At 49.8% G+C, this 24,164-nt stretch overlaps 1 protein-coding gene across 1 annotated transcript; it reads left to right on the forward strand.

Annotated features, from left to right (window-relative positions):
- Positions 1–4,028: 4,028 nt before the first annotated feature.
- Positions 4,029–23,530, forward strand: FLCN (folliculin). The gene is made up of 13 exons (XM_059148495.1): positions 4,029–4,168; positions 5,300–5,459; positions 8,783–9,055; positions 10,438–10,584; positions 12,302–12,523; positions 13,776–13,936; positions 15,251–15,342; positions 16,902–17,092; positions 19,026–19,139; positions 19,944–20,067; positions 21,016–21,147; positions 21,252–21,357; positions 22,245–23,530. The coding sequence occupies exons 3-13, from the start codon at positions 8,807–8,809 to the stop codon at positions 22,444–22,446; spliced, it is 1,740 nt and encodes a 579-aa protein (XP_059004478.1). The 5' UTR covers positions 4,029–4,168; positions 5,300–5,459; positions 8,783–8,806; the 3' UTR covers positions 22,447–23,530.
- The last annotated feature ends 634 nt before the right edge of the window (positions 23,531–24,164 follow it).

Consider the following 24,164-nt stretch of genomic DNA (forward strand, 5'->3'; position numbering starts at 1 on the left):
GTGGGCCACGTCATTCCCGCTTACATTTATGTGGATCTATAGTTAGGAAAGGAAAAATATTTCACGAAATTTTCTTTTTATCAGCCTAGTGAATTACAGACTTTTTAAAAAATAAATTGGACAACTTTCTAATTTACCTGGATCTAAATTAAAATCACCTAAAATGTGTTTGAGAATCCTAGTAGTTATGAGCCATGACGACTTTAAGAATAATTCTCTTGTGGGATTCTAATGAAGTGGTCATGGTTCATTTTTTCCTAAAATAATTCATTAAAACCCCGCCATCTGTGAACCACACATCCTTGCCCCTCCTTAGTGCTGCTCTTAGCTTTATACCCACCTTAACAAATTTTCTGATTCTGGGGCAAGACCTCTGCACACCACGTTTCTTTTGCCAGCAAGAGGCAGAATGGAAGGCTAGGGAAGAAAAAAGCATGGGCTCCCCACTGTTTGCTTCCCGTTGAAGAGTAAAACCCCAGCAACAGCTCTTTGCCCCTGGTCCGGTGCAACAGTGAGGCCCCTGTTGTGTTTCCTGTGCTCCTAGAATTAGGCTCCACATACCCACTGAGAGATGCTGACCTCAGAAGGCACGCCTCCCTCACCTGCCCATGTAACTTGGGGACCCAGCTCTGCTGGGCACCTCCAGCCTTCTAAATGCTGTTAATGCCAACCTCTTCCCCCTGTCCCGCAAACCCTACAGGTGGGATCTACTTTCTGCAGTGTCTACCTCGGTGAGATGTTTCCCCGCTTCTCCAACACCTGGTTAAGGCATCTATTAAATTATTTCTGTTAAACTAGGGAGTGGTTTCTCTTGACAGGAGTAACTTCTGAAAATCTTGAATCAAGGAGATGAGTGTCCTCATTTGTTACTAAGAGAAGACTTCACACATGCTGCCTCTGGAAAACATGTGACCTGGCTATGCCTGTGTTTTGTTTTTTTGGAGTTAACCGGAATCTGTTTGCTGAGTAGTCAGCTTGCCGAAACTGTTTGCAAGAATAGTTAAGATACCCTTAGCTGTTTCTCTGAGTTAATTCTCAGCAGCAAATTATTTTGCGAAAAGGTTTGCTTAGGAATACCTGTTGTGTTTTGATGGCACCAGAAGATGGTGAGTTTGCACCCAGGGAAGTAAGGCAGGGATGTAGCCTTGGGTTGGTATTTATTAGCAGACCTACCAGGTTTCCGCAGACTTTCCTCAAGTCTGTCTTTTCATGGTCATATCAAATGTTAATACTCTGGCTTAATGAGAACAATTGCCCTTAGACGTCGGTATTTGCCTTAGGTATTTATTTATGCTTCTATTTCTACTGGTACCAAGTAAATCACCTAAAGGGACGAGTTTTAACTTTTAGTATAGAATTTCTTTTTTTTTTTTTTTTTAAAGATTTTATTTATTTATTTGACAGAGAAATCACAAGTAGATGGAGAGGCAGGCAGAGAGAGAGAGGGAAGCAGGCTCCCTGCTGAGCAGAGAGCCCGATGCGGGACTCGATCCCAGGACCCTGAGATCATGACCTGAGCCGAAGGCAGCGGCTTAACCCACTGAGCCACCCAGGCGTCCCTTAGTATAGAATTTCTTAAATGTGTATGCTTAATCTGCATTAGCTCCAATTTGGGATATACTAGCACAAGGTATTATTTAAAGAAACACCTGGTTGCATGTTTTTTAAATGGTGGCAGATGTTTTCTGAGCCTTAAAATGGTACCAATGGGCAATAAAGCAGTGGGATTTTTCTGCTTGTATGGATGGCACCTCCTTTTTTTTTTTTTTAGCAAATTAAAACCCCAAACAAAAGTAGGTGATAGAATAGTACTGTAAAAGGTGCCTTAATAACAGAGAAGTGCCTTGTAATCTAATCAGGGACAAATACTTTTCTAAGAAACAGTTTGGGAGAGGGGGAAACCTAAGTCCTGGGTTTTTAGGAGCTGAAATGTTGGTGTTCATTCAAGTTCCCTCCTCAAGTTATGTGAAGGGTCCGTTGTATTCTAATTCTCTACCCCCTGCTTGCTTTTCAAAGATGCAGTTTGGGCTTTCTGCATTCTAAGTTTCTGGGGTGCGACTTGAAATGGTAACCAATTTGTAGAAGAAAACATTATTTGTACACAAGTCTGAGCAATTGCAAAAGGCCTGGAGAAAATAAATGAATGGGTTAATGTCTGTGTAAATCAATTATTGTGAAAAGGAAAAATAAATGGTAGCTTTTATAGGCAGTTGAAATAACGGTGGTAAACAAAGAAAAATCCTACCCTTTCCTAAAATCAAAAGTTGAGAGCAGAGAACTTCTGCTAATTGTAAAAGGCATTTAACAAGTGTGAATCCATAATGACGTGGTAAAGTTTATTATTAGATGGAAAGGAAGCGCTTGGTATTTAATATTTAACAAGCAACTAGTATCAAATTAAAACACCAAAGCAGATTTGTATTTAGCATTGCTGCTGTGGCCATTTTCAAGGTGAATCCTGTCCACTCTGACAAATGTTGAAATGATGTTTTCTCTTAGAAATTGTAAAGGCCCAGCCACACCAGAAGGCTGCAAACAGTTTTTGCACCTTTCCGCTAAGGCTTTCCAAGAATTTCTGCAAACTCAATAAAATTCAAGTGTCTGAACTGTTGACGGCAAAAATAAAAAACAGAATTCCAAATCAGTATATCCTTGCGGGTTTTCTTTGTTTGGTTCAAAAATTATCTTGCGACTTACAAGCCAATATTAAGTCTGTGCTGTCCAATATCACGAGGAATTGGATTGGTAAGACTAAACATATAAAGACAACGACTAGCCGCCTAACTCCCACACTCCTTAATCTTTTATCACACCACTAAAGGAAGACAGAAAACAAATGGCAATTTCATTCTTTCCTCTCTTCAGTGTAACGCGGAAATTCAAAGAAAGAAGTGACCGTGGTGATTAAAAAACAAAACAAAACAAAACAGAACAGAACAACCGGCTACTTCTACTTCCTAAAGGTGGGGGCTTATTTCCCCAACACTCGACTACAACCACCTCTGGACACCGCCTGCGGGAGCCACAAGCACCAGGACTCCGCGGACAGGCGCCCAGAGCGGAGGTCGGCCGTCTTTGATCCGACCCGACACAAGGTGGCAGCACCGTCTCGCAGTTCAAACGAATTTCCTGCCGTCCGGAGTGCGATTCAAGTCCCTCTAGCTCTTCCCTCAGAGGGCCCACATCACATCATGCATGCACTGAGGGCTTCAAAATTAATCTTTAAGTGGACAGGCTGACTAACAGGCGCCCAGGTGTTAAAAAATATGTATTACTTAAAAACTGACTCATAGTTTTAAAAAACCTCGGACGGATTATTGTTCGGGTAGGCGTGTGCCACGCACATGCGCAGTCAGCCGGCCCCCACAACCCGAGTTACCCACCTAGCTTCCCAACCGCGTCGCCCGGTAGCCTCACGTCACGTGACGGCCCCTCCCGGCCACCTGCCCGCACGTCCCACAGAAGACGGGTTTCATCGGCAATTTAATGACAGCCAAAGGTGAAACCACAAGCTGTTGCCCCGCTCTCTATAAAGCCGAGACGTTATGTTTCTTTTCCTATTCGATGTGGACCTCGTGTACTAGGCTGGCTACATTTTCCCTCAAATCTCTTTTTGAAATGTTTTTTTAATTTTAAGTATTCCCCCCCCCCGCCTTGAAATGGTTTCCTCCACTAGCCCGGCTGGTGCGGCTGGAACCATTCCGTACTTCTCGGTGGGTGGAGGCGCGGAAATCAGGCGGCGGAAGAGGCCGGTGTCGGGCAGCCGCTTCAGGTTCCCCGCCAGAGTTCGGAGTTGTCCGGCTCTCGTGGTCTTCTTAGGTGTGCGGGCTGGACAATGCCTCCCCTCGCTTTGCGGTGCCGATCCGCGCCTGGCCAGCCCGCGGGCCCCCCCGTGGGGTGGGCGGATGGTACGTCCCGGCCGAGTCACGCGCCTCGGGCTCCGCGCCTAGGCGGTCCGGGGTGAGTGAGGCGGACGGGACCGAAGCGGACTTCCCGGGCGGACGGGAGGTGTGGGAGGCTCGCGGGGCCAGGCTGGCGTCCCGGCGGGGCTGGGCGCCCGGGGAACGACAGGCTCGAGGAGGACACGCTTGGCGAGTCCTGTGAGGAAGACGCTGTCAGTTGCGCCGCGGCCGGAGCGCTGGAGCCGGGCTCTGAGCTCTCCCCGCAGGTGGGAATTCGGCTCTGCCGCGTCCGTGGGGTTGGGTAGTGCCCGTGTGGGAGCGAGTCCCCGGAGCGGCCACCTGGCTTGTCCAAGTCGTTCGAACCCGGGCTGTGGAGCGGCTTCGTGGAGGGTGAGGAGAGCCTGGCTTCCGGGAGGAGGGTTTTGGAAGGGACGGGTCGTGGCGGCGGGCGGGAGTCGCGGGGGGCGATGAAGGGGGAATGGTTCGGGCCTAAGGGCCTTGGATTAAGCCTGACAGCCTTCGGGGTAGCTTTGGTGCGGTGTTGGCGACCGGGGTGCTGAGGGGCCAGAGTCGAAGGGGGTGGCTAAGAACCTGAGATGTAGGGTGGGGGGCAGATCCACGGACGGTAAAGGGATGAGGAACGTGACCTGGGTTCAGACCCCGTCAGCGTCGTTGATTCGTTCCCCTCCTCCCCATTTTTTTTTTTTTTTGAAGAGTTTTGTTTATTTGACAGGTCTCAAGTAGGCAGAGAGGCAGGCAGAGAGAGAGGAAGCAGGCTCTCCGCTAAGCAGACAGCCCGATGTGGGGCTCGATCCCAGGACTCTGGGGTCATGACCTGAGCCAAAGGCAGAGGCTTTAACCCACTGAGCCACCCAGATGCCCCGATTCCTTCCCCTTTAATGTTACCAGGAGACTGAACCCTCTGCCTTCCCCCCAACCCAGGTTTTGCCTTGCCTCTGGTTTAGGGAAGAGGGTGTGTGTCAGGACTTCTTTTCTCCCAGGCTGGCGTTCTGAGGCCCGCACTCTGATGAAGTGATAGGCCCAGATCAGTGCTCTCCATCTCGGGTAGGAGACCACATTTCTTTCCAGTTTGCGGGTCTCTTTGGACAGAGCCTTATCACCTGGAGGAAAGTATTTACCCAAAGACTGGCGCATTGTGGGTTGAGGTTCCAGGTGATCAGCAGCAGCCACTGGAGGCAGAGAAGTAGGAGGAAAGAGTTTGCTGAAAAGAGGTGCTGCTTCTCCAGCCCGTGGACAGCTGGCACCACCCATGGTGACGAGCCAGAGTGGCAGTAGGGACTCCCTGGCACAGCTCCCGGCATTGGATTGTCAACGTTGTTATGAAGAGATTGAGAAATAAGTGGTACGTGACTTGTTTGCCCTTCACGTGTCATCAGGGAACTTCATGAACAGAAATCCAGGTGAAGCTGGTAGAAATATTGGAGCCACCGCGGTGTGAATGGGTTTGAGTTGGAAGTCATCCCCTGTGGAACGTTTTACCTTGGACTTGCTGGGTTGCAGCTGCTGACCTAATGAGACTCCCCTGAAGAAGACTAGGTAATGAAGCAGCAGGGAATTCTGGGGCTCGTTGCTGGCTAAGAGCCGTTGTGATGCTGTGTTTATTGGCAAAGTACTCTTTGAGCCTCCATGGTCCTATGAGAAGACCACACAGGAAGTGAGAATGAAATAGACCCAGGGCCAGGCCAGCACCATGGAAAGGGCCCCACCCCTTTGACGTGTTTGGGTCTTGCTTTGAGTATAAAGTTGAAGGGGTGGGGGCAGATTACTGCTGCTGCTTTGGATTCTGGAAAGCTCGTTAGAAGGAAGGGAAGAACTGTTAGGCATACTCAAGCCAGTTTATTTTCTTCCATAAACATCTGGTACAAATTGGAAGTGGGCTGGGTAGAGGAACTGACCACCTGCTACTCAGAATTCTGTTGCACATGTTGTGGGGTTAACCTGACAGAGGTGCGGATTGGCCTCTGTTTCTCAGCTTAAGGGTAGTTGTCGGGATAAGAAAGATGTTTGACATTATCTGGCACGTAAAGGCTGGAGACAGACTTTTTTCTGTGTGGTTTTGGAGTTAAGTGATACCTCCCTGTCTTCCACTAGCTGTCTGAGGCTGTGGTACTCGTGATTGGAGCTGCTTTTCTTTAAAAAAACAAAACAGAACAAAAAAACTATTAATGAAAGTCTGCTGTGTTAACCATGGATGCTGAGAGGTAGCTTAGCGACCTCACCTCTGGTCTGTCCATCCCATTCCAGGAGGAGGGAGACTCGTAGGCCTAAGGTCTGAAGGGTTAACTTGGCATGGTGTTGGTGCTGCCAGGGCAGTCCCTTGTAACCTGAAGTAGGAAGGATGAGGACCTAATGTTTGTAAATATTTTGTATTTTTAAAAGAAGTAAATATATTTATGTTTAAAGACATCCTTTATGAAATAATGCCATAGGGGTGCAGAAATTCAGCTCAGAGTTCGGCTGCAGTGCCAGTTTGCTGTCACTGAGCAGAAGGCAGGAAGACTGCTAAGCCATTCAGAGCCTCGGGAACCCCCAAACCGGGTCTGATTTTAAGTTGGCAGTAAGCTGCTTGATGGTGGCTCTTCAAGTAAGCTGCTAAGTGCGTTGCTCTTAGAATCTGCTCTTTTTTTTCCCTCTTACCTAGAAAATGTCAGGCCTTAGAGCTGCAGTGTGGCCGCTGCTGCTGTGCACGACTCATTTGGACATGGCCTTGTGTGCTCTTGTCTAGGCGGGATGGTACACACATAATTTTGCTGAGCATAGAGGCTCGTGTGGGTGCTCTGCGGTAAACGGGGTGCGCCCTTCGTCTCGTGCCATGTTCGCGCAGGTGTTTTGCTGGAGGGAACCTTATTTCCCTTTTATGCCTCTGAAGGGAAGACGTGGCCCCTCTCCAGGGTTAATGCCTCTGCCTTTGGATCTCAAAGCTTCTTCCTCTGGGATTCTTGCTCCATTGTTGGTTGCCTCGCTCGTCTTCCGCAGCACATGCTTAAACCGTCATTTTCCTTGATCTCACCAGAGTGAGCCTGGTGGAACCTCTGTTTAAATTTGGCTGTTTGATAAAATCTTAAAAAAAGAAAAAAAAAAAGTGAATTTGGCTTGTTTGGGTCTCATGACACTAGGTGCTCAGAATCCGGTGTTCCCATGCTTGTGCTCTTGAAGCTGTTCTGCCCATAGGTATCTTTGAGGACCTCTCTGCTTTCTGTGGCAGCAACTGTCCTCTCTCTGTGGGCAGCTCCTAAACCCACTCATCTTCAGTACACACCCCCAGTGTGTGTCAGGAACTAGACCCCCACCCCCATCTTAGGGAAGGTTCATGCAGGGAAACACGAACAATACAGTTTCTAGGAGAACTGAAATAAAGCGGAGGAGGGGAGAGAGTGATGCAGTGTAAGTGGGCAGCTGCTCTGGGGAGCTGGTTTGGGAGGCCTTCAACAGGGACGTGTGAGGAAGAAGTGAGTGGTGAGATGGTGAGTCAGGCAGGTCTGTGGAGTGTCCTGGACCTTCGTCCTCTGCAGCCCTCTCTGCTTCTGTAGTCCAGAATCTCCATGGAGCTCTCAGGATTTTCCAGCTAAATGTCCTACTGTCTCTCAAACTCTGTCCACTGCCCACCTCTCTCTAGCAGTATCTTGTGCCCCAGCTCTCCCTGCGTGCCAGGCACCCGCAAGTCCCCCTCTGATCCGCCTGCCTGACTCACATCAGCCCAGCTGACTTTGTCTTGAGTTGTCTGTTTTGTGTTGGCCTCTGCTGTTCCCATTGTCACTTGAGCTCCAACCCCTTCCTCAGGAGCACAGACGGGAGCAGTGGTGGTCATGTCAGCTGAGAGGTGGTCTGCAAGATGCCGGGTGGGTGGCAGAGTTAGCGAGCAGCCTGGAGAAGGGAGGCTGCTGGGAGGATGCGGTGACAGACAGACCATGTGGGGTTTTGAGGATGCGGTCACCTGCGACTCACTCCCCGACATGGGAGCACTGGGTTCGGGTTTCTGGGCAGGTGTGTCTGACTGTCATGCCTTGGTCACACCCATGTCGGGGAATGAGGACAGAAGATATCTTCTTTGGCTCCACAATGGGGGAGAGGGTCCCCAAAAGAGAAGGGTTGAATCCTGGCCACTGTCTAGTACTCACATTTATCATATTTTTCATCAGAACCTGTCAGAGACTCTCCAGTCTGAAGAAAATCAGTGTTCACTGCGGCCTAGAAGGGTCTCTAAAGTCCACCTGCTTCTAATCTTCTGCCTTTATCCCCCAGCTGTAGACACACCCCTTGACATGCCCCCTCCTTGGCCCCATGGCTCCCTTCTTCCCTTCAGCTCTCACTCAGAGAGCCCCTGCATCCAAAATCACATCCCACCTCCTCCATTGGGTCTCCCCCCACCCCCACCTGCCATACATTTCTTCCCAAAGCTGTCACCACAGGAGAGCAAGCAGTTTGTCGTGTGTCCCTCCCCTCCTAGAAGGTAAGCGCCATGAGGGCAGTATCATATCACCCAGCACAGCAGCTTTTGATAGAATAAATGAGTGCCTCCAGATCCCCTTGATCTGTGTCATATTTGCCGCATTGTCCCTCATCCTTGTGTTCTTGCCTGGGCTGGCCACCTCCTAGCCCTGTCACAGCTCTAACTGAAGGGTTTTCTGTGTGATCTTTGATCATACTCTCCCTCCTCCACTGCAACCCCTAGTAGGCAGGCACTGTATTCTGTCTGCTGAGGCCGGCTGGCTGGCTGGATAGCTGGGTGACCCGCCTTGCTGGCCGAGAAGCCTGCTGATGACACCCGCCCAGTCCCTGTGCTCCAGAGCAGCGGGTGCGTTCTGCGGCGTGAACAGAGGCTGGCCAGCTGATGATGTTTCCTCTCCTCCCCCACACAGGCCTCCTGCTGTCTCCAGGACACCATGAATGCCATTGTCGCTCTCTGTCACTTCTGTGAGCTCCACGGCCCCCGCACTCTCTTTTGCACGGAAGTTCTGCACGCCCCGCTTCCTCAGGGGGCTGGGAATGGGGACAGCCCTGGCCAGGGGGAGCAGGCCGAGGAGGAGGAAGGTGGCATTCAAATGAGCAGTCGGATCCGCGCTCACAGTCCCGCGGAAGGGGCCAGCGCAGAGTCCAGCAGCCCAGGACCCAAAAAGTCAGACATGTGTGAGGCAAGTGTCCCTCAGGGTATTGGAGACGTTTCTTTCTTGACTGGGATTCATGCTGATGTGAATTTGACCTGGAGGGTGGGCAGAAGACCCTGTGGAACTTAACCGTGGACATGACCTCACAGAAAGGTGTGCGCTTCCTATGATGTGTGCAGACCATTCTTCGTGGGCCCTATGGAATGTGATCACTTCTCTCTGTGTCCCTGTAGTTCTTTCCCGTGATCCCAGCTTTAGCTTTTTCCACGCATCCTGTGCCAGCAGTTGACACAATTGACAGTTGCCATTTGCTTTTCGGCCCTTCCCTCTGCATGCTCCCGTCTGCACACTAGCCCGTCCTCGGCTCCACTTCCCTCAGTCCAGTGTCTTGGAAAGCGTCCTCCTCATGGGGGCCTGGCTGTTACTTTCAGTGTCATTGTGTGAGCTCTAGGGAATGAAGCTGAGGTTTCCTCAACAGGCTGCTGCTTTGTGTGACAGACCTGGGTCGGGCCCTGAAATCAGGAATGGTGTTAGACCTGCCACTGCAGGGTGGAGGGGAGTCTAGCCACTGTAGTTCGGTTGCACTGAGAGGCAGACTGCATGCGCAAGATTGCTCTCTTTATTGCTGGACACACTTGTGAGGCAGTAGAAGGTCGGGAGAGCCTTGCCGCTTCGAGCCAGTCTGACATCTCTGCAGGTGAGGAGGGAAGGAAAGAAAGAGTGCTGGATGGAGAGATTCCTTGAGCTGGCATTGCTACAGGAAGGGTCCCGCATCTCACAGAGAGGGGCTGGCCTCATCCCATCTTGTGCGTTCTCTGGGTGGGGGTGGCCTCTGGGATGCATGGCCTCCGTGCCAGTGTGGTGGTGGCTTCCAGGGGGCGCAGCAGCCAGGGCCACCAGTCCAGTCCACTCCCTAGCACAGGCTCTGAGTTTATGTTCTCAGGGTGCCGCACCCCAGGGAATGCAGGCGGCCTCCTGAGGCCCCTGCAAAGTGGTTGTGTCAGGACCAGGGACAGAGGCTAGCATACTCCCTGTGTGAGCCACTTTTCAACCCTGGTCCTCAGCTTTGCCTTCTGGAAAGTGAGGATTCTGGCTGTAATCATCACATAGGGTTGCACTGTGGATTAAACGAGACAGTGTATGCAGAGCCCTTCATAACAGCTGCTACGCAGTGCCCAGGAGATCCGGTCTCTTCCTCCTACTCTGACATCTCATACCCATACATTGATGGTCTTTGTGATCGGTGTTCAGTTTTCCTATTCAGGAAACATTGAAATCTTGAGAAGCGTAACTCTAGAAGGCAGTTATTTTTATGTGAAAATATATTGGGTTTTTTTGTTCAGGTGTGCGTAAGAAAGTTTGTTTCCTACTTCTTGACTAATTGGTTTTCTTCTCCTTCTCCGTGGCAGGGCTGCCGGTCCCTTGCTGCCGGACATCCTGGGTATATCAGCCATGATAAAGAGACCTCGATTAAATATGTCAGTCACCAGCACCCCAACCACCCCCAGCTCTTCAGCATTGTCCGCCAGGCCTGCGTGCGGAGCCTGAGCTGTGAGGTGAGCACCGTGACCCTGGAGGGAGCTCTGTGGGAACATGACACACTCTCCCAGACGCCCTGAACAGGTTCAGTACCAGTTACAGGAAAGAAGGCAGAGGTCAGTCCTTCACGAAGAGGACGGGGTGATCACTGAGTAGGGAGCGCGCAGCAGCCCCGGTTCTCTCCAACTCTGGAGTAAGTTGGGCTAGACTTCAGTGTTCTGAATGGTTGCTATCTTATCATTCAAGCACCAGACTTTTATCTCAATTATTTTTTTTTTTTAAGATTTTATTTATTTATTTGTCAGAGAGAGAGAGGGAGAGAGAGCAAGCGAGCACAGGCAGGCTGAGTGGCAGGCAGAGGCAGATGGAGAAGCAGGCTCCCTGCTGAGCAAGGAGCCCGATGTGGGACTTGATCCCTATACGCTGGGATCATGATCTGAGCCCAACCAACTGAGCCACCCAGGCATCCCTCATTATCTCAATTCTTTTTTTTTTTTTTTTTTTTAAAGATTTTATGTATTTATTTGACAGAGAGAAATCACAAGTAGATGGAGAGGCAGGCAGAGAGAGAGAGAGGGAAGCAGGCTCCCTGCTGAGCAGAGAGCCCGATGCGGGACTCGATCCCAGGACCCTGAGATCATGACCTGAGCCGAAGGCAGCGGCTTAACCCACTGAGCCACCCAGGCGCCCCTCATTATCTCAGTTCTTGATGAGTATATTTCTAAGACATTAACTGTTTCTAGGTTATGTGGTTATCATCTCCATCATCATCATATTCTTTAGTGGGTTACCATGTATACCTCCTGAAGGGTGAATCAGTTTGTTCCTAAACTACCTGGGTCCTATTGTTGAATTCAAGTCTTAGCTTTTATATTTTTTGATTTTCTGGGGTTTTTTAGATTGATTTATTTATTTTAGAAAGAGAGAAAGTGCGTATTTGTGCACGCATGATTGGGAGGGGAGATAGGGAGAGCATCTCAAGCAGACTCCGTGCTGGACACCAAGCCTGATGCAGGGCTTGATCTCACAACCCTGAGATCATGACCTTCGCTGAAACCAAGAGTCAGAGGCTCAACCAACTGTACCACCCAGGTGCTCCTTAGCTTTTCTTTATCTGTCAGGAAGAATTAATGATTCAATTACAAATCTTCCCTTCTACTTGACTGGCCCTTGCAGTCCATGGTGATAAATGTTACCTTTCACCTGATGGGACATGCTGAGCCCTCCTCTCAGTTCTAACGTATGGTGGCAGGGTGCCTGTCTTTAGCTGGTTCCCTCTGGTTTCCTGCTGCTAATCTTCTGGAGGCAGATAATTGTGTGAATTGTGTGTGAAGAGTGAATGTGTCTCGAGAGAGACGTAAAGTATGCACATTTTATTGTATGGACTACAGTGACTGCTCTGATCTTCTCCAGTGTATTCTGAATGAGTGATGTTGGCAGATTGGGGTCCAGAATAGATACAATATTTGAACAGGAGTTTTTCATGGCTCAGGGTAGAAAAAAGTTATGAACCTACTTGACTGGCCCTTGCAGTCCATGGTGATAAATGTTATCTTTCGAAAGTTTGATCCCAGGAGCAGAGGAGAGCAGTTTTCTTGTCTTGTCCCCACCTCCCCCGCTCTTCCCATAATTAATGCCAGTTACTTACCGCAGAAAGCTAGGTTAGCGAAGGAGGAGTTGTGTCACTAGAGCAGGCACTGGACTGTGTCCTGCAATGGCTGTTGGTTTTCGCAGGTCTGCCCTGGCCGGGAAGGCCCCATCTTCTTTGGGGACGAGCAGCATGGTTTCGTGTTCAGCCACACTTTCTTCATCAAGGACAGCCTGGCCAGGGGCTTCCAGCGCTGGTACAGCATCATCGCCATCATGATGGACCGGATTTACCTCATCAACTCCTGGCCCTTCCTGCTTGGGAAGATCCGAGGGATCATTGATGAGCTGCAGGGCAAGGCGCTCAAGGTGACCCCACGTGGAGGGAGCGTGGGTGGCAGTGGGGGAGGAGCCTGGCACTGACGGGGTCAGAGCAAGGGTGGTTTTATGATCTCCAGGTCTGGCGGCTGTTGCTGTGTCTGAATTGTGGTCTTCCGACTTCAGAGTCGGGCTGCGGCAGTCAGTCCTGCTTGCTTCACTCAGTGGCTCTCTCGAGTCCACTGTTGTCCCCTTTCTTGTTCGGCTCTGGCTTCTTCGTTATGCTCACATGTCCTGCTTCCTTCCTGGCTTCTTTGCTTCCTCTGACCTTCATCTGAAAGCCTGTGCACGAGTCATGTTGTAGACCCATCGCCAGCATAGACCTCTAGCTGTGGCATCGCATCTCTCAGAATGGGCCAGGTTATGCTGTGATGACAAACAGCCTCCAGACCTCAGTGCGTTAAAACCACAGGATTTGGGGTTTTTGTTCGTTTTATTTTATTTGGGTGTTTTTATTTTTTATGTTTTGTTTTTTTGTTTTGATAGAGCAGGGTGGGAGCAGAGGGAGAGAGAGAAGCCCAAGCAGCCTCCATCCCCAGCTAGGAGTCTGACCCAGGGCTTGATTGCACAACACTGAGATCATGACCTGAGCCAAAATCAAGAGCTCAACCAACTGAGCCACCAGCGCCAACAGTTTATTGTTTATTGTTTGTCAGTCGTATTTGTTTACTGTTTGTCGGTGTCGGTTTATTGTTGTCAGTCGTATTCTAGTCCGTTGCAGGGACTGGGAGACCTCGTTGTAGTCAGCCCAGTAGGTGGGGTGGCAGCCATGTTGGAAAGTTGCGGATTTTCCTGCGACAGGGCATAGATGGAGCTGGAGGGCCTCGTTTCTCTCTCACCTCAGTGCCAGGATGGGGCACATGTCCACCCCCGCCCCCAAACACACACACAAGGTCTTGCAGTGAAAGCCTCCATGTGCTGGGACCGGGGGAGACTGAAAGTATGTGGAGAATAACAGTAGTGGCCACGCAAGCATGTGTGCCTCCTGAGTACCCGCAGGTGCTTGGCACGTTGGTTGTGGAATAGGGTACAGGAGAAATCGGTGGCTTGTAATCAAGCTGTGAGACAGAAACCATTCTGTTTGGAATGAGGAGACCACTGGCACTTTCTGTGCATCAGGGCAGCAGAACGGGACAGAGTCTTCCGGAGCAGGAGCCGGGAAGTTGGCTATGAATGAGCTGGCTCTGCGCTGCTCCGCTGTCATTGTTCGGTTCAAAGACCACCCTTTCCCTTTGCATTTCAGGTGTTTGAGGCAGAGCAGTTTGGCTGCCCACAGCGCGCCCAGAGGATGAACACGGCCTTCACGCCCTTCCTGCACCAGCGCAACGGCAACGCGGCCCGTTCGCTGACATCCCTGACAAGCGATGACAACTTGTGGGCATGCCTTCACACCTCCTTTGCTTGGTAACGAGATTTGCAGTCTTTTAGCGCCCGTTAGAATGAGAGCAGTCATTGCTTGGGTGCTGCATGAATCTGGGGAAGCTGTTGTTGGCTGAGTTCCCCGGGGGCCTCTGTGCTGTACCTGCCTCCTTTTTCTCTGGGCATCTTCCCCTGGGCATGCGGAAAATGGATTTAGGTGGCACTCCCTTCCCCAAGTGTTTAAGGTGATGTTCTCGCACCAAGAGCAGTGATCTCCCTTTCTTGTCTCCAACAAGCATTGTGGGTCAAGGATTTGGGTGACTGGCCTGGATGGTTCTGGCTGAGCTTCTCAGGGGTTCGTCATTCAGGGCTGCAGTGGTCCAAGGTTTGCAGTCCCCTGGCAGCTCGGTGCAGGCTGTTGGGGCCCTTCCAGCAGAGGCTGTTAGGAGTGTGCTGTGGCGCTCTGACCTGCCTAGTCAGGAGGGAGGAATTGTCTCCTTCTTCTAACAATCACCACAGTCTGTCCTCTGGCCTCAGATTGTTTCTCTTCCTTCCATTGCAAGATGTACCTCTCCCATAGACGCCCTCAGATCCTCCTCCTCGTGCAGCCGTGGCTCTACATTGTCTAATTCAGTTCTGAGTGCAGAGGAGGAACCTCAAACGGAGGTCTTTGAGGGTAGCTCCCGAGGACCTGCGAACTAGAGAGTCCCTGTCTCCCATGCTGACATAAAATCATCTGGTGAGGTTTTCAGACCCAAAATAGAAGAAATAATACAATGAGCTGCATTCCTTCATCATTTAGCCATAGTGGTTGCCAACATTTCACTGCTTTTTCTGCCCCCTGTTTTTGGAAAAAAAATTTTTTTTTAAAGATTTTATTTATTTATCAGAGAGAGGGTGGGGAAGAGAGCGAGCACAGGCAGACAGAATGGAAATATTTTGTAAGCAAATCTTAGTTGTAGCATTTCAAATGTAAAACCATATCCGACAAAACTGACAGATTCCTTAGCATCATCCAGCCCAATCCGTATTTGGTTTTCCTGTTTTGCCTCAGGATTGAGTTTTCAGGTGGGATCAGGTCACCAGTTCACAGCACGCACCTTGTGTACTTAAGTCTGGAGCGGTTTCTCTGATGCCTCTGCCACGGGTTTCCCCAGGACTTTTGTTGGAGAATCAGAGTCCTTTGTCGTGTAGAATTGTCCTTTTGGATTTGGCCGATTCTGTGTTTGTGGTGTGTGCAATATGATCTTTTGTGCCCATATTTTCTGTGAACGAGGAGTGCGATCAAAAGGTGTGATAGGCTTCAGGTTCTGTTTCCTTCTGGGAAGAAGACATCACAGGTGGTGCTCTGTTCTGCAGGCTCCTGAAGGCGTGCGGCAGCCGGCTGACTGAGAAGCTCCTAGAGGGCGCGCCCACTGAGGATACCTTGGTCCAGATGGAGAAGCTTGCAGGTGAGCTGGGAGTGCTTGTGCTGCACGTCTCTGCCTGCGGAGGCTGTAGGGGCTGTCTCACAGCCATCCGGCCCTCCATCCTGGTGACGGGGACCCTAGGATCAGTAACCCAGGGGGAGCATCTGTAAGAGCTTGCCATTTAGCCTTAGTGTTTTTATTGTAGTTTCCTGGGTCCTTTTCCTTGACAGTCATGTGAAGGAATCTATCACCCTGGGCAACCCAGGAAGGTCTGCTATTTGGGCCGCTAGGCTGTGGAGAAGATGGGTTGATGGAAGGTTTCGTCCCTGTTTTAGGATCCCCAGGTTCTTTCCCTTTCTAGACACTTGAACAATAATAAAGTGTTATGCTTTAGGTAGACCCTGGGTTTCCATCAAGGGTTGTTCCCAAGCCTCACCAATGTCTGGGTAATGCTCCCCAGGTTTTTGAGGAGAGCTCCATGTCTGGGGTTCAGGATCCTGTGTGTTTTTAAGTAACTACACAGGGTTTTCTGCTGTGGTGTGTACCGGCCTAGGAACCTCTGGTCTCGGCCCTGTCTGTGGTCCTCCTCCGGAGATGATTTGATTCTTGGTGACCTAGGTCAGCAGCCTCAGTGTTGGGGTTGGGTAAACCAGATTTGCAATGTGCGTTGTGTGTAGTGTGTTACTAATAACACTTGACATGCTATGGGTCGCAAATAATTGGCCTTCTTAATGAATTGGAGCTGTTTCCAGGTTATTCCCGCACTCAGGTGACTTTACATGCACTTGGATTCAGAGCGCTTTCCTGAGGGGGAGAAATGGAGTAGTTTCAGCAAGGGCAGAGTATGTTCCGAAAGATAAAACCTTTGCAATGTATCTTCATGCCCTCGCAGATCAGCAGGGCCTAGAACCATTTACTGAGATTTCAGATTTCTAGGCTAGTGAAGATGGTACGGATAGTCTGTTGGTGGGAGCTTCTGGGAAGGATACATGTGCAGGCATGCAGGGCTCTCTGTCACGGGTTGGACTTTATTTTAGGTCGAAGCACACACTTTGGATTTGGACAGATCTGGCTTCAGATCTTGACTCTGCTGCTCTCATGCATTCTGTGTGACCAGACAAGGCCTCCTCCCTGTGGATCTCATTGGGATCATGGAGAGATGTCCTTATTTGTGGTTGTCACACAGATTCATGGGAATAACAAATACTTCTTTATTTGTAAAATGGGCAGAATAGTACTGACCTCAGGGCAGTTGAAAGGATGAAATGAAATAATGTGTGGAAGCCTTTAGAATAGCGCCTGAGCGAGGAAGTGTGCAGTGACCGAGCTAGGCTCGTTCTTGTCATTGCTTTGCATTATCCCGCAGTCCTAAACAGCTCATAGTCTCATGGGTGCCCGCTTCATAGTGCAGTGTGAGGCTCCGGGCTAAGTAAATAAACAGATTGATTCCTCCCCGCTCCCCCCAGGGCTCCGAAGACAAACGGTCTAGGTAGCCGACCCAAACTAGCAATCAGGAGTGCCTTGGACTAAGGTGGACACCACGACGCTGTCCCATCCAAGGATCGCATGTTTCATAAATGTCTTTGTGGTCTGTCTTGCAGACTTGGAAGAGGAATCTGAAAGCTGGGACAACTCTGAGGCTGAAGAGGAGGAGAAAGCCCCTGTCCTGTCAGAGGGTGCTGAAGGGCGGGAGCTGACCAAGTGCCCGACAGATTCGTCCTTGCTCTCGGACTGTGGAAACTGGCAGCCCCGGAAGTTGTCCGTCTTTAAGTCCCTTCGGCATATGAGGCAGGTAGGTGACCGAGGGATGGACCCACCTTCAGAAACTCTGGAGAAGAGCCCAGTCCCCACCTTCTCATCCAGCACACTTTGTCCTTTAGGCCCATGACGTTCAGACCCAGTGGGGACTGACTGGTTAGGAATAACCAGAAACCCTCAGTGGCTGGCCAAAGACAGCTGGGTTGCCTTGGCCACAGGCACAGTGCTCCCCTTCTACTGATGACTAGGTGTCTGTTTTACAGAAAGCCCGCATGGTTGGCTTCTCATGGTCCTTTCTCTGATCTTGTCACGCCGGAACCTTTTAAAGGAAGCACTGCTCAGAGCACTTCTGCTTTGCATGCAGCATCGGACGCTTAGCAGACTGGAAATGCTGGCCCTTCGTACAGTAGATTGGGGAGAATCTGATGTCCAACCATAGGAATTGCACCCAAACAGTGGTGTGTCCTTGAGTACAGAGAGGAAAACATCCACTGTATCATGTAGGCTGGTACGCATGTTTGTATACACGCGGATTGGAGACATGAGTCTCACACAACAGTGTAGGCCCTGGTTATATTTGGTCAGACGAGAAGATAAGATTACAAGGGCAGTCCCTTTTCCTGTTTCTCTGTGACTATTTTTACAATGCACATGAGTTTTAACAAAAGATAGTTATTTTCTTTTTGAAAAATGGTGTAAAGACTGATTAAACGGCAGATGTTCTGTGGGCCTTCTGAATGAGGAACATTGACCTACCAAAATCATGTATTTGGCTAAGGTCATCCTTGTCTGTTGCTTGTGTGGATTAAAGTTAGAAGGAATCTTCAGTCCCATGGGAGGTGGGAGTGTTTTGAAACTATAGGAGTTTTGTAAAGTATATTTCTAGCGTCCCTTTTTTTTTTTTTAAGCCACATTATAAGTCATAGAATAACAGACTGATCTCTTCAGAAACACCAGTGTCAGAGAAGTTATAAAAAGTCAGGTGGATGGGCGCCTGGGTGGCTCAGTGGTTGAGCCGCTGCCTTCGGCTCAGGTCATGATCTCAGAGTCCTGGGATCGAGTTCCGCATCGGGCTCTCTGCTCAGCAGGGAGCCTGCTTCCTCCTCCTCTCTCTCTGCCTGCCTCTCTGCCTATTGTGATTTCTCTCTGTCAAATAAATAAATAAATAAAATCTTTAAAAAAAAAAAAAAAAAAAAGTCAGGTGGAGGGACGCCTGGGTGGCTCAGTTGGTTAAGCAGCTGCCTTCGGCTCAGGTCATGATCCCAGCGTCCTGGGATCGAGTCCCGCATCGGGCTCCTTGCTCGGCAGGGAGCCTGCTTCTCCCTCTGCCTCTGCCTGCCATTCTGTCTGCCTGTGCTTGCTCTCGCCCTCTCTCTCTCTGATAAATAAATAAAATCTTAAAAAAAAAAAAAAAAAAAAAAGTCAGGTGGAGAGAGGGACTGTTCTAGCATCAAATAGGATGGACAGCAGAATAAATGAAACAGTTGTTGGTCCTCAGGTGACTCCTGGATTGAAAGAAAACAGCAATCAAGGACACCGTTAGAGAGTTGGGGCTGCAGATACTGGGTTGATGGTGCATCTGTGTGGTATTTCTGGTGGTGGTGTGTACTGGAGTTCTGTGGGAGAGCCCCGGTCCATCCTGGGTCCTGAAGTGCCATGCTGCTTGTCCCAAACTTGGAAATGATTTAGCAAAGTAATGAGAGAAAAAGTGAATGTTACAGATTGCTAACATGTTCTCTGCTTCGAGTTCTTAAAAATAAAATTGGGATCTTACAGTGTGCCAGGGCCTTGGGATCGGGCTGCCAGGGGCTCATCCAGACCTCCGCCTTCCTCCTCCTGACCATGGGCAAGTCAGCTGGTCCTTCCCTCTCGCGACCCATCTTCCTTCATCTCAAAGAGAACACACAGATAACTTCAGTTGCACAAAAGAAAATTCAGGGCAGAACGCACTGAACTGTGTTTTTCAGGTTCTGGGTGCCCAGTCTTTTCGCATGTTGGCCTGGCATGTTCTCATGGGGAATCAAGTGATATGGAAAAGCAGAGACGCAGACCTTGTCCAGTCAGCTTTTGAGGTTCTTCGGGTAAGAGTAGTTTTTCTTGTAAGTGTTTTTTAGTGGGACAGTGTCTGTCTGGTGATTTTTTGTTTTTCTTTTTTTAAAATCCCGACGGTGGGTTTCATGTTAGGATGCAGGGATGGCTCAGCCCAGACGTGCATGCCTGAATCTGAGATCCGTGCTTTTTCTGCACTGTTGAAAGTGGCAGTCATCGGTGGCACTTATTTCCAGTGGAAGGAGTCTGTGCTGCCTTGGTAGAGTGATCACTCCCCTGCCCTCACCCCCAGATCCCTCTAAGAAGCCGTTGCATGGTTCACAGCTGCCCTAAAAGCAGCTTTTGGTCAGCACACATCCCTGTGCACAGAACATTCCTGATGAGTCAGGTGGGAGTGTGTCTGCCATGCTGTCTGCACCTCAGAGGGGTTGTGGGTGCCAAGGCCCAGGCCTGGCTGATGATGTTTATGTCCTCAGAAACCTCATTCATGCCTGATATCTGCCTAGGTCTGCCGAGGGCACAAAGTGAATATGCCAGAATCCCTCAAAAAGTTTATAATCTCTTTGTGGGGTGAGGGAAGAGACAGACATCTCAGAAGTCAAAGAATAATAGATTAACACCACAAAGCAAGAGGTAGCGTAAGTCCCATATGACCAATTGCCGGGTTAGGATCTGGGGCCACGCGAGAGACACCCCAGTAGCGCCACATGACCAGGAATGCCTTCTGGGAGGAAAGAAGCTTGGCCCAAGCTGCGGAGGGCATGTGGGGTGTGGGTGATGGATTCGGGCAGGGGATGTTCAGCTGGTGCAGGTCTGTGTTACTGTGTCCTCTCTAGACGATGCTGCCAGTGGGCTGTGTCCGCGTCATCCCTTATAGCAACCAGTACGAGGAGGCCTACCGCTGCAACTTCCTGGGGCTCAGCCCTCACGTGCAGATCCCCGCCCACGTGCTGTCCTCAGGTACGTCCCTCTCCTGTCGGACCGAGCCCTGCACTTCAGGGCTCAGAAGTGGAACTGCGTCTTAGCCATGGATCTGAGGACGCTGTCTGCTCAAGCAGGAGGACCAGTTTTCCTAGTGGCTTCGGGCCTCGGTTTTCTGTCTTTAAAACGGGTGAGGGTTGGACAGAACAGCCTCTGAGGGTAGCCTACTGGGTGTGGTTCTTGGTGGAAGGCAGATTAGAGTCACGGGAGTGGAAACAGCACAGATGGGTGTCAGAGGTTTGTCGTGTTATTACGCTGAGCTGAGTCGGTGATGACAAGATTAGGAAGGCGACTGTTTTCTTACATGTGCCTTAAATCCTATCCAGCCTTGACATTCACCAGTGAGAGCCAGGAATCTGATGAGCATCCTTTTCTTTTGGTTTGAGGAGTTCAGGAGTCAGCCTCGGTGTGAATCCCAGCCTCCCCCGGCTAGCCAGTGGCTTCTCCAAGCTCACTCTGAGAGATGGCCAGAAAGTAGACTGTCAGAGCGTTGGGGGCTCAGCAGTCCCGAGCTGCCATTCCGTTCAGTGTCCCAGGCTGGATCCTGAGTCCCAGAGACGCGCACCTTTTTTTGGAACACAGCCTCCCGGTTTTGAAGATGAGCTTGAAATTCTTAACCGGGGTATTGGCGGTGTGCGGGAAGCGCTTAGCAGTCTCTTTCCCTGTCATAAGATGAGACTGACACTGGGAGTGCTGTCACGGGGCTGTTTGGCATTAAGTGAGTTCAGATATATAATTAGTTACTGAAATGTAATACATTAACTGAGGCAAGAATTAATCCTTAACTCTACTGACAAACATACTGCAAGATGTGGCCAAGCATGAGAGAGGTGGGTTTCCGCTCTTTGATGGGAGGGGCAGCAGCGGGAAGCAGGTCCCTGCGGGGCACAGGCATGCTTCCAGCACCTGCACTTTGTGTTGCTGCAGAGTTCGCTGTCGTCGTCGAGGCCCACACAGCCCCCCGGTCTGGCCTCCACCCAGCTGGCTGCGAGGGGGACCAGTCCCTCAGCAAGTACGAGTTTGTTGTGACCAGTGGAAGTCCCGTAGCTGCGGACCGAGGTGGGTGCCGCCAGGCCGGCCGGCCTTTCAGCACAGTGAGTGGGGACGAGAGCGCTGAGACTGCCTCTCGCAACCCCATGCTGACGACCCGCCCTTGTTCCCAGTTGGCCCCACCATCCTGAATAAGATGGAAGCCGCTTTGACCAACCAGAACCTGTCTGTGGGCGTGGTGGACCAGTGCCTTGTCTGCCTCAAGGAGGAGTGGATGAAGTAAGCACACCCACACTGGCCCCTGGAGTCTGCTTCCCCGCGGGGGTGCTGGCCAGCCGAGAGCGTTGGGTTTGGCTGGCAAGAACCAGGAGCTATTTTCAGAAAAAGGCTGTGGCCTCCCTGAGAAATGGGGTAGAACAGAGGTTAAGAGCATGGGTTCAAGTAGTATCTTGGCCGCTAAGTGACTTTGTGCAAGGTCAGCCCTTCTAGTCCTCACGATGTTCCTGCATGAGATGCCTGTGACACCTGCTTCCAAGAGAAGCAGTTATTTTTGCTACTTAATTAACTTCAAAAATCTGAAAGCCAGGGGCACCTGGGTGGCTGTGGTTGGTTACGCGTCTGTCTTTGGCTCAGGTCATGATCTCAGGGTCCTGGGATCGAGTCTCGTGTTGGGCTCCCTGCTCAGCGGGGAGCTGCTTCTCCCTCTCCTCCTTCTTCTCTCTCCACTCCCACTCATGCTCCATTTCCATCTCTCTCTCTCTCTCTCTCTCTTTCTCTTTCAAGTAAATAAAATCTTTTAAAAAAAACCCAAAAGCCAGATAACAGATGTTTCTTTTCTATTAAAGTTAAATAGTTACTTTATTTTCTTAATAAAATTTGTTAGTAATTTTTAATGCAGTTCAGTCAGACATTGTCCTGATTCCCAGCAATACAGTGAAGCTGAGGAGCAACAAAGTCCTTAAATGAATTGAAAGAAAATGGGTCCCCCATTTTGAGGCAGCGGCCTTACGGCGCGGGGTTAGAACTGCTGGGCCAGGGAGAAGTCCTGGAGCACACAGCTGTGAGTGGCCACTCCGTGTGCTGGTCTTGAAGCCCTCAGGCCTCGCTACCTGAACTGTGGTGATTTTGCTGTGGCGTCTGAGAGTTGTGTTTTTGGTTTTTTTCAGCAAAGTGAAGGTCCTTTTCAAATTCACCAAGGTGGACAGTCGACCCAAAGAGGATACGCAGAAGCTCCTGACTATTCTCGGAGCATCTGAGGAAGACAATGTCAAGCTGCTTAAGTTCTGGATGACGGGCCTGAGCAAAACCTACAAGTCGCACCTCATGTCCACAGTCCGCAGCCCCACAGCCTCAGAGCCTCGTAATTGACCCCACGGTGCGAATCTGATCCCATGTTCACCTTCGGAGAAGTGCTGATGGCCATCTTTGCCGCTGAGCTCACGGACGGGTCTCTGATGGCAGTCACAGACTGCTTTCGTCTCTGAACTGCCGGCATGGAGCCCTTTCCTAGCGAGCAATGGAAACTTTGGGGGCCAGACTTTGCCCTCTGTGTGGGATTAGGACCTGGTATAGTTTTCGGCACCCTTCCAGAAGCTATTTGAATTGTTCTAACCCTGAAAGGGGCTGTGGGAAACGTGGGACAGTGGGTCCCTTGTGTTTGAGCACCCTGAGAGAGAAGACTGAGGAGAACATGCATCTTACGGCTCTCAAGGATTTAGATCTCAAAATTTACAGGGAAACATGCCAGGCCAGTCCCAACCTGGGTATTTTGGTCGCAGTAACAAACCTCTCAAGGTTCATGTTTGAATCTTTCTATTCTGAAATTCAAGACTTTTCCAGGTTTTATAATATGAATGCGTGTATGTTTTGCTGCAGTTGTGAATTTTCATGTAGTCATTGTTAGCAGTCTGGTTTTGAGCTGGGGTGGCTTCTGGGGTGGAGTAGATGCTGCCTCATCTTTGGGATTCATGTTCTGGAACCATGTGACTACGAAGTCTTCTGGCCATGCTCTCCTGTGGTTGCTTTGACATTTCCCTGTGGCTTGCAGACAGGCCCCTGATCCTTTTTACACAAAGATGATACTTTGCTGAAATGTCAGATGGAGCCATTTGACTTCCTGACTCACTGGACGTGAAGTTTAGAAACCAACTGTAGTTTTATTCCAAGTCACTTTGCCCTTTATTGCTTCTTTAAACATTTAGATTTGGCTACAGGTAACAATTTTCAGAGTATGGTGACTTAAGATAGTTTAATCATCCCAATGTGCACTTTTAATAAGGATTCATGGCTTGGAGGGATTTTTCCAGCAATTTTGCTGATTTGTTTATAATTTGTGTGTGTGTGTGTGTGTGTGTATTTGCTTAACTTATATTTAACATGGAAACTAAGTTTATATGACTGGGTATCTATCATGCAGGAACATTGAAACACAATAAAGATGTATTTTTATAAACTGTTGACTACATGGTTTTATTGATTTGATAACCTAGAATTTTTGTGGGTTCAGTCACAAAATATTATGACTAAAATAACACTGGTGATAGAACTATTTTGAAACTGAGGTCTGCTAAAGGGTTGTAAATTCTAAGAGACTTAGACTGTACATTGTGGTTACTTCTGATCAATTTCAGCTCAGAGCACAGAAGCACTACCTGTCCCCCACCCAGCCACCCAGCAGGTGTGCTGGCATTCCTGGAGCAGGCTGCATATACCGTATGGGAGCTGTGGTGGGTGGAAAGAACCCTAGACTACAGTTGTGGGGGTATCTGTGCTTTGATCACTGGTTGCTGCTTCTGATCATGGCAGTCATTGTTGCAAGCCCCTCCCACTCTGGCTGCCCGGAGACTTAATGGTCCAATGCCCTTCCCCTTCCTTCAGTTGTGCGTGTGTCTTTCCCCTTTCAGGAAATTCAGACAAAAAAGCAACAGCATTCAAAAACAAGTGCATGTACAGGGGAAATTAGAAACTGCATGTGCAAGCAAAGGCTCAGAAAAGACCTGAGAAAAATCTAAGTTTATACCTCAGTCTGATCCTTGGCAAAGAGAAAGCTTACAACCATAAAAATAAAAGACAAAAAACAGGGAACC

Source organism: Mustela lutreola, chromosome 15 (assembly GCF_030435805.1).
Source record: "Mustela lutreola isolate mMusLut2 chromosome 15, mMusLut2.pri, whole genome shotgun sequence".
NCBI lineage: Eukaryota > Metazoa > Chordata > Mammalia > Carnivora > Mustelidae > Mustela > Mustela lutreola.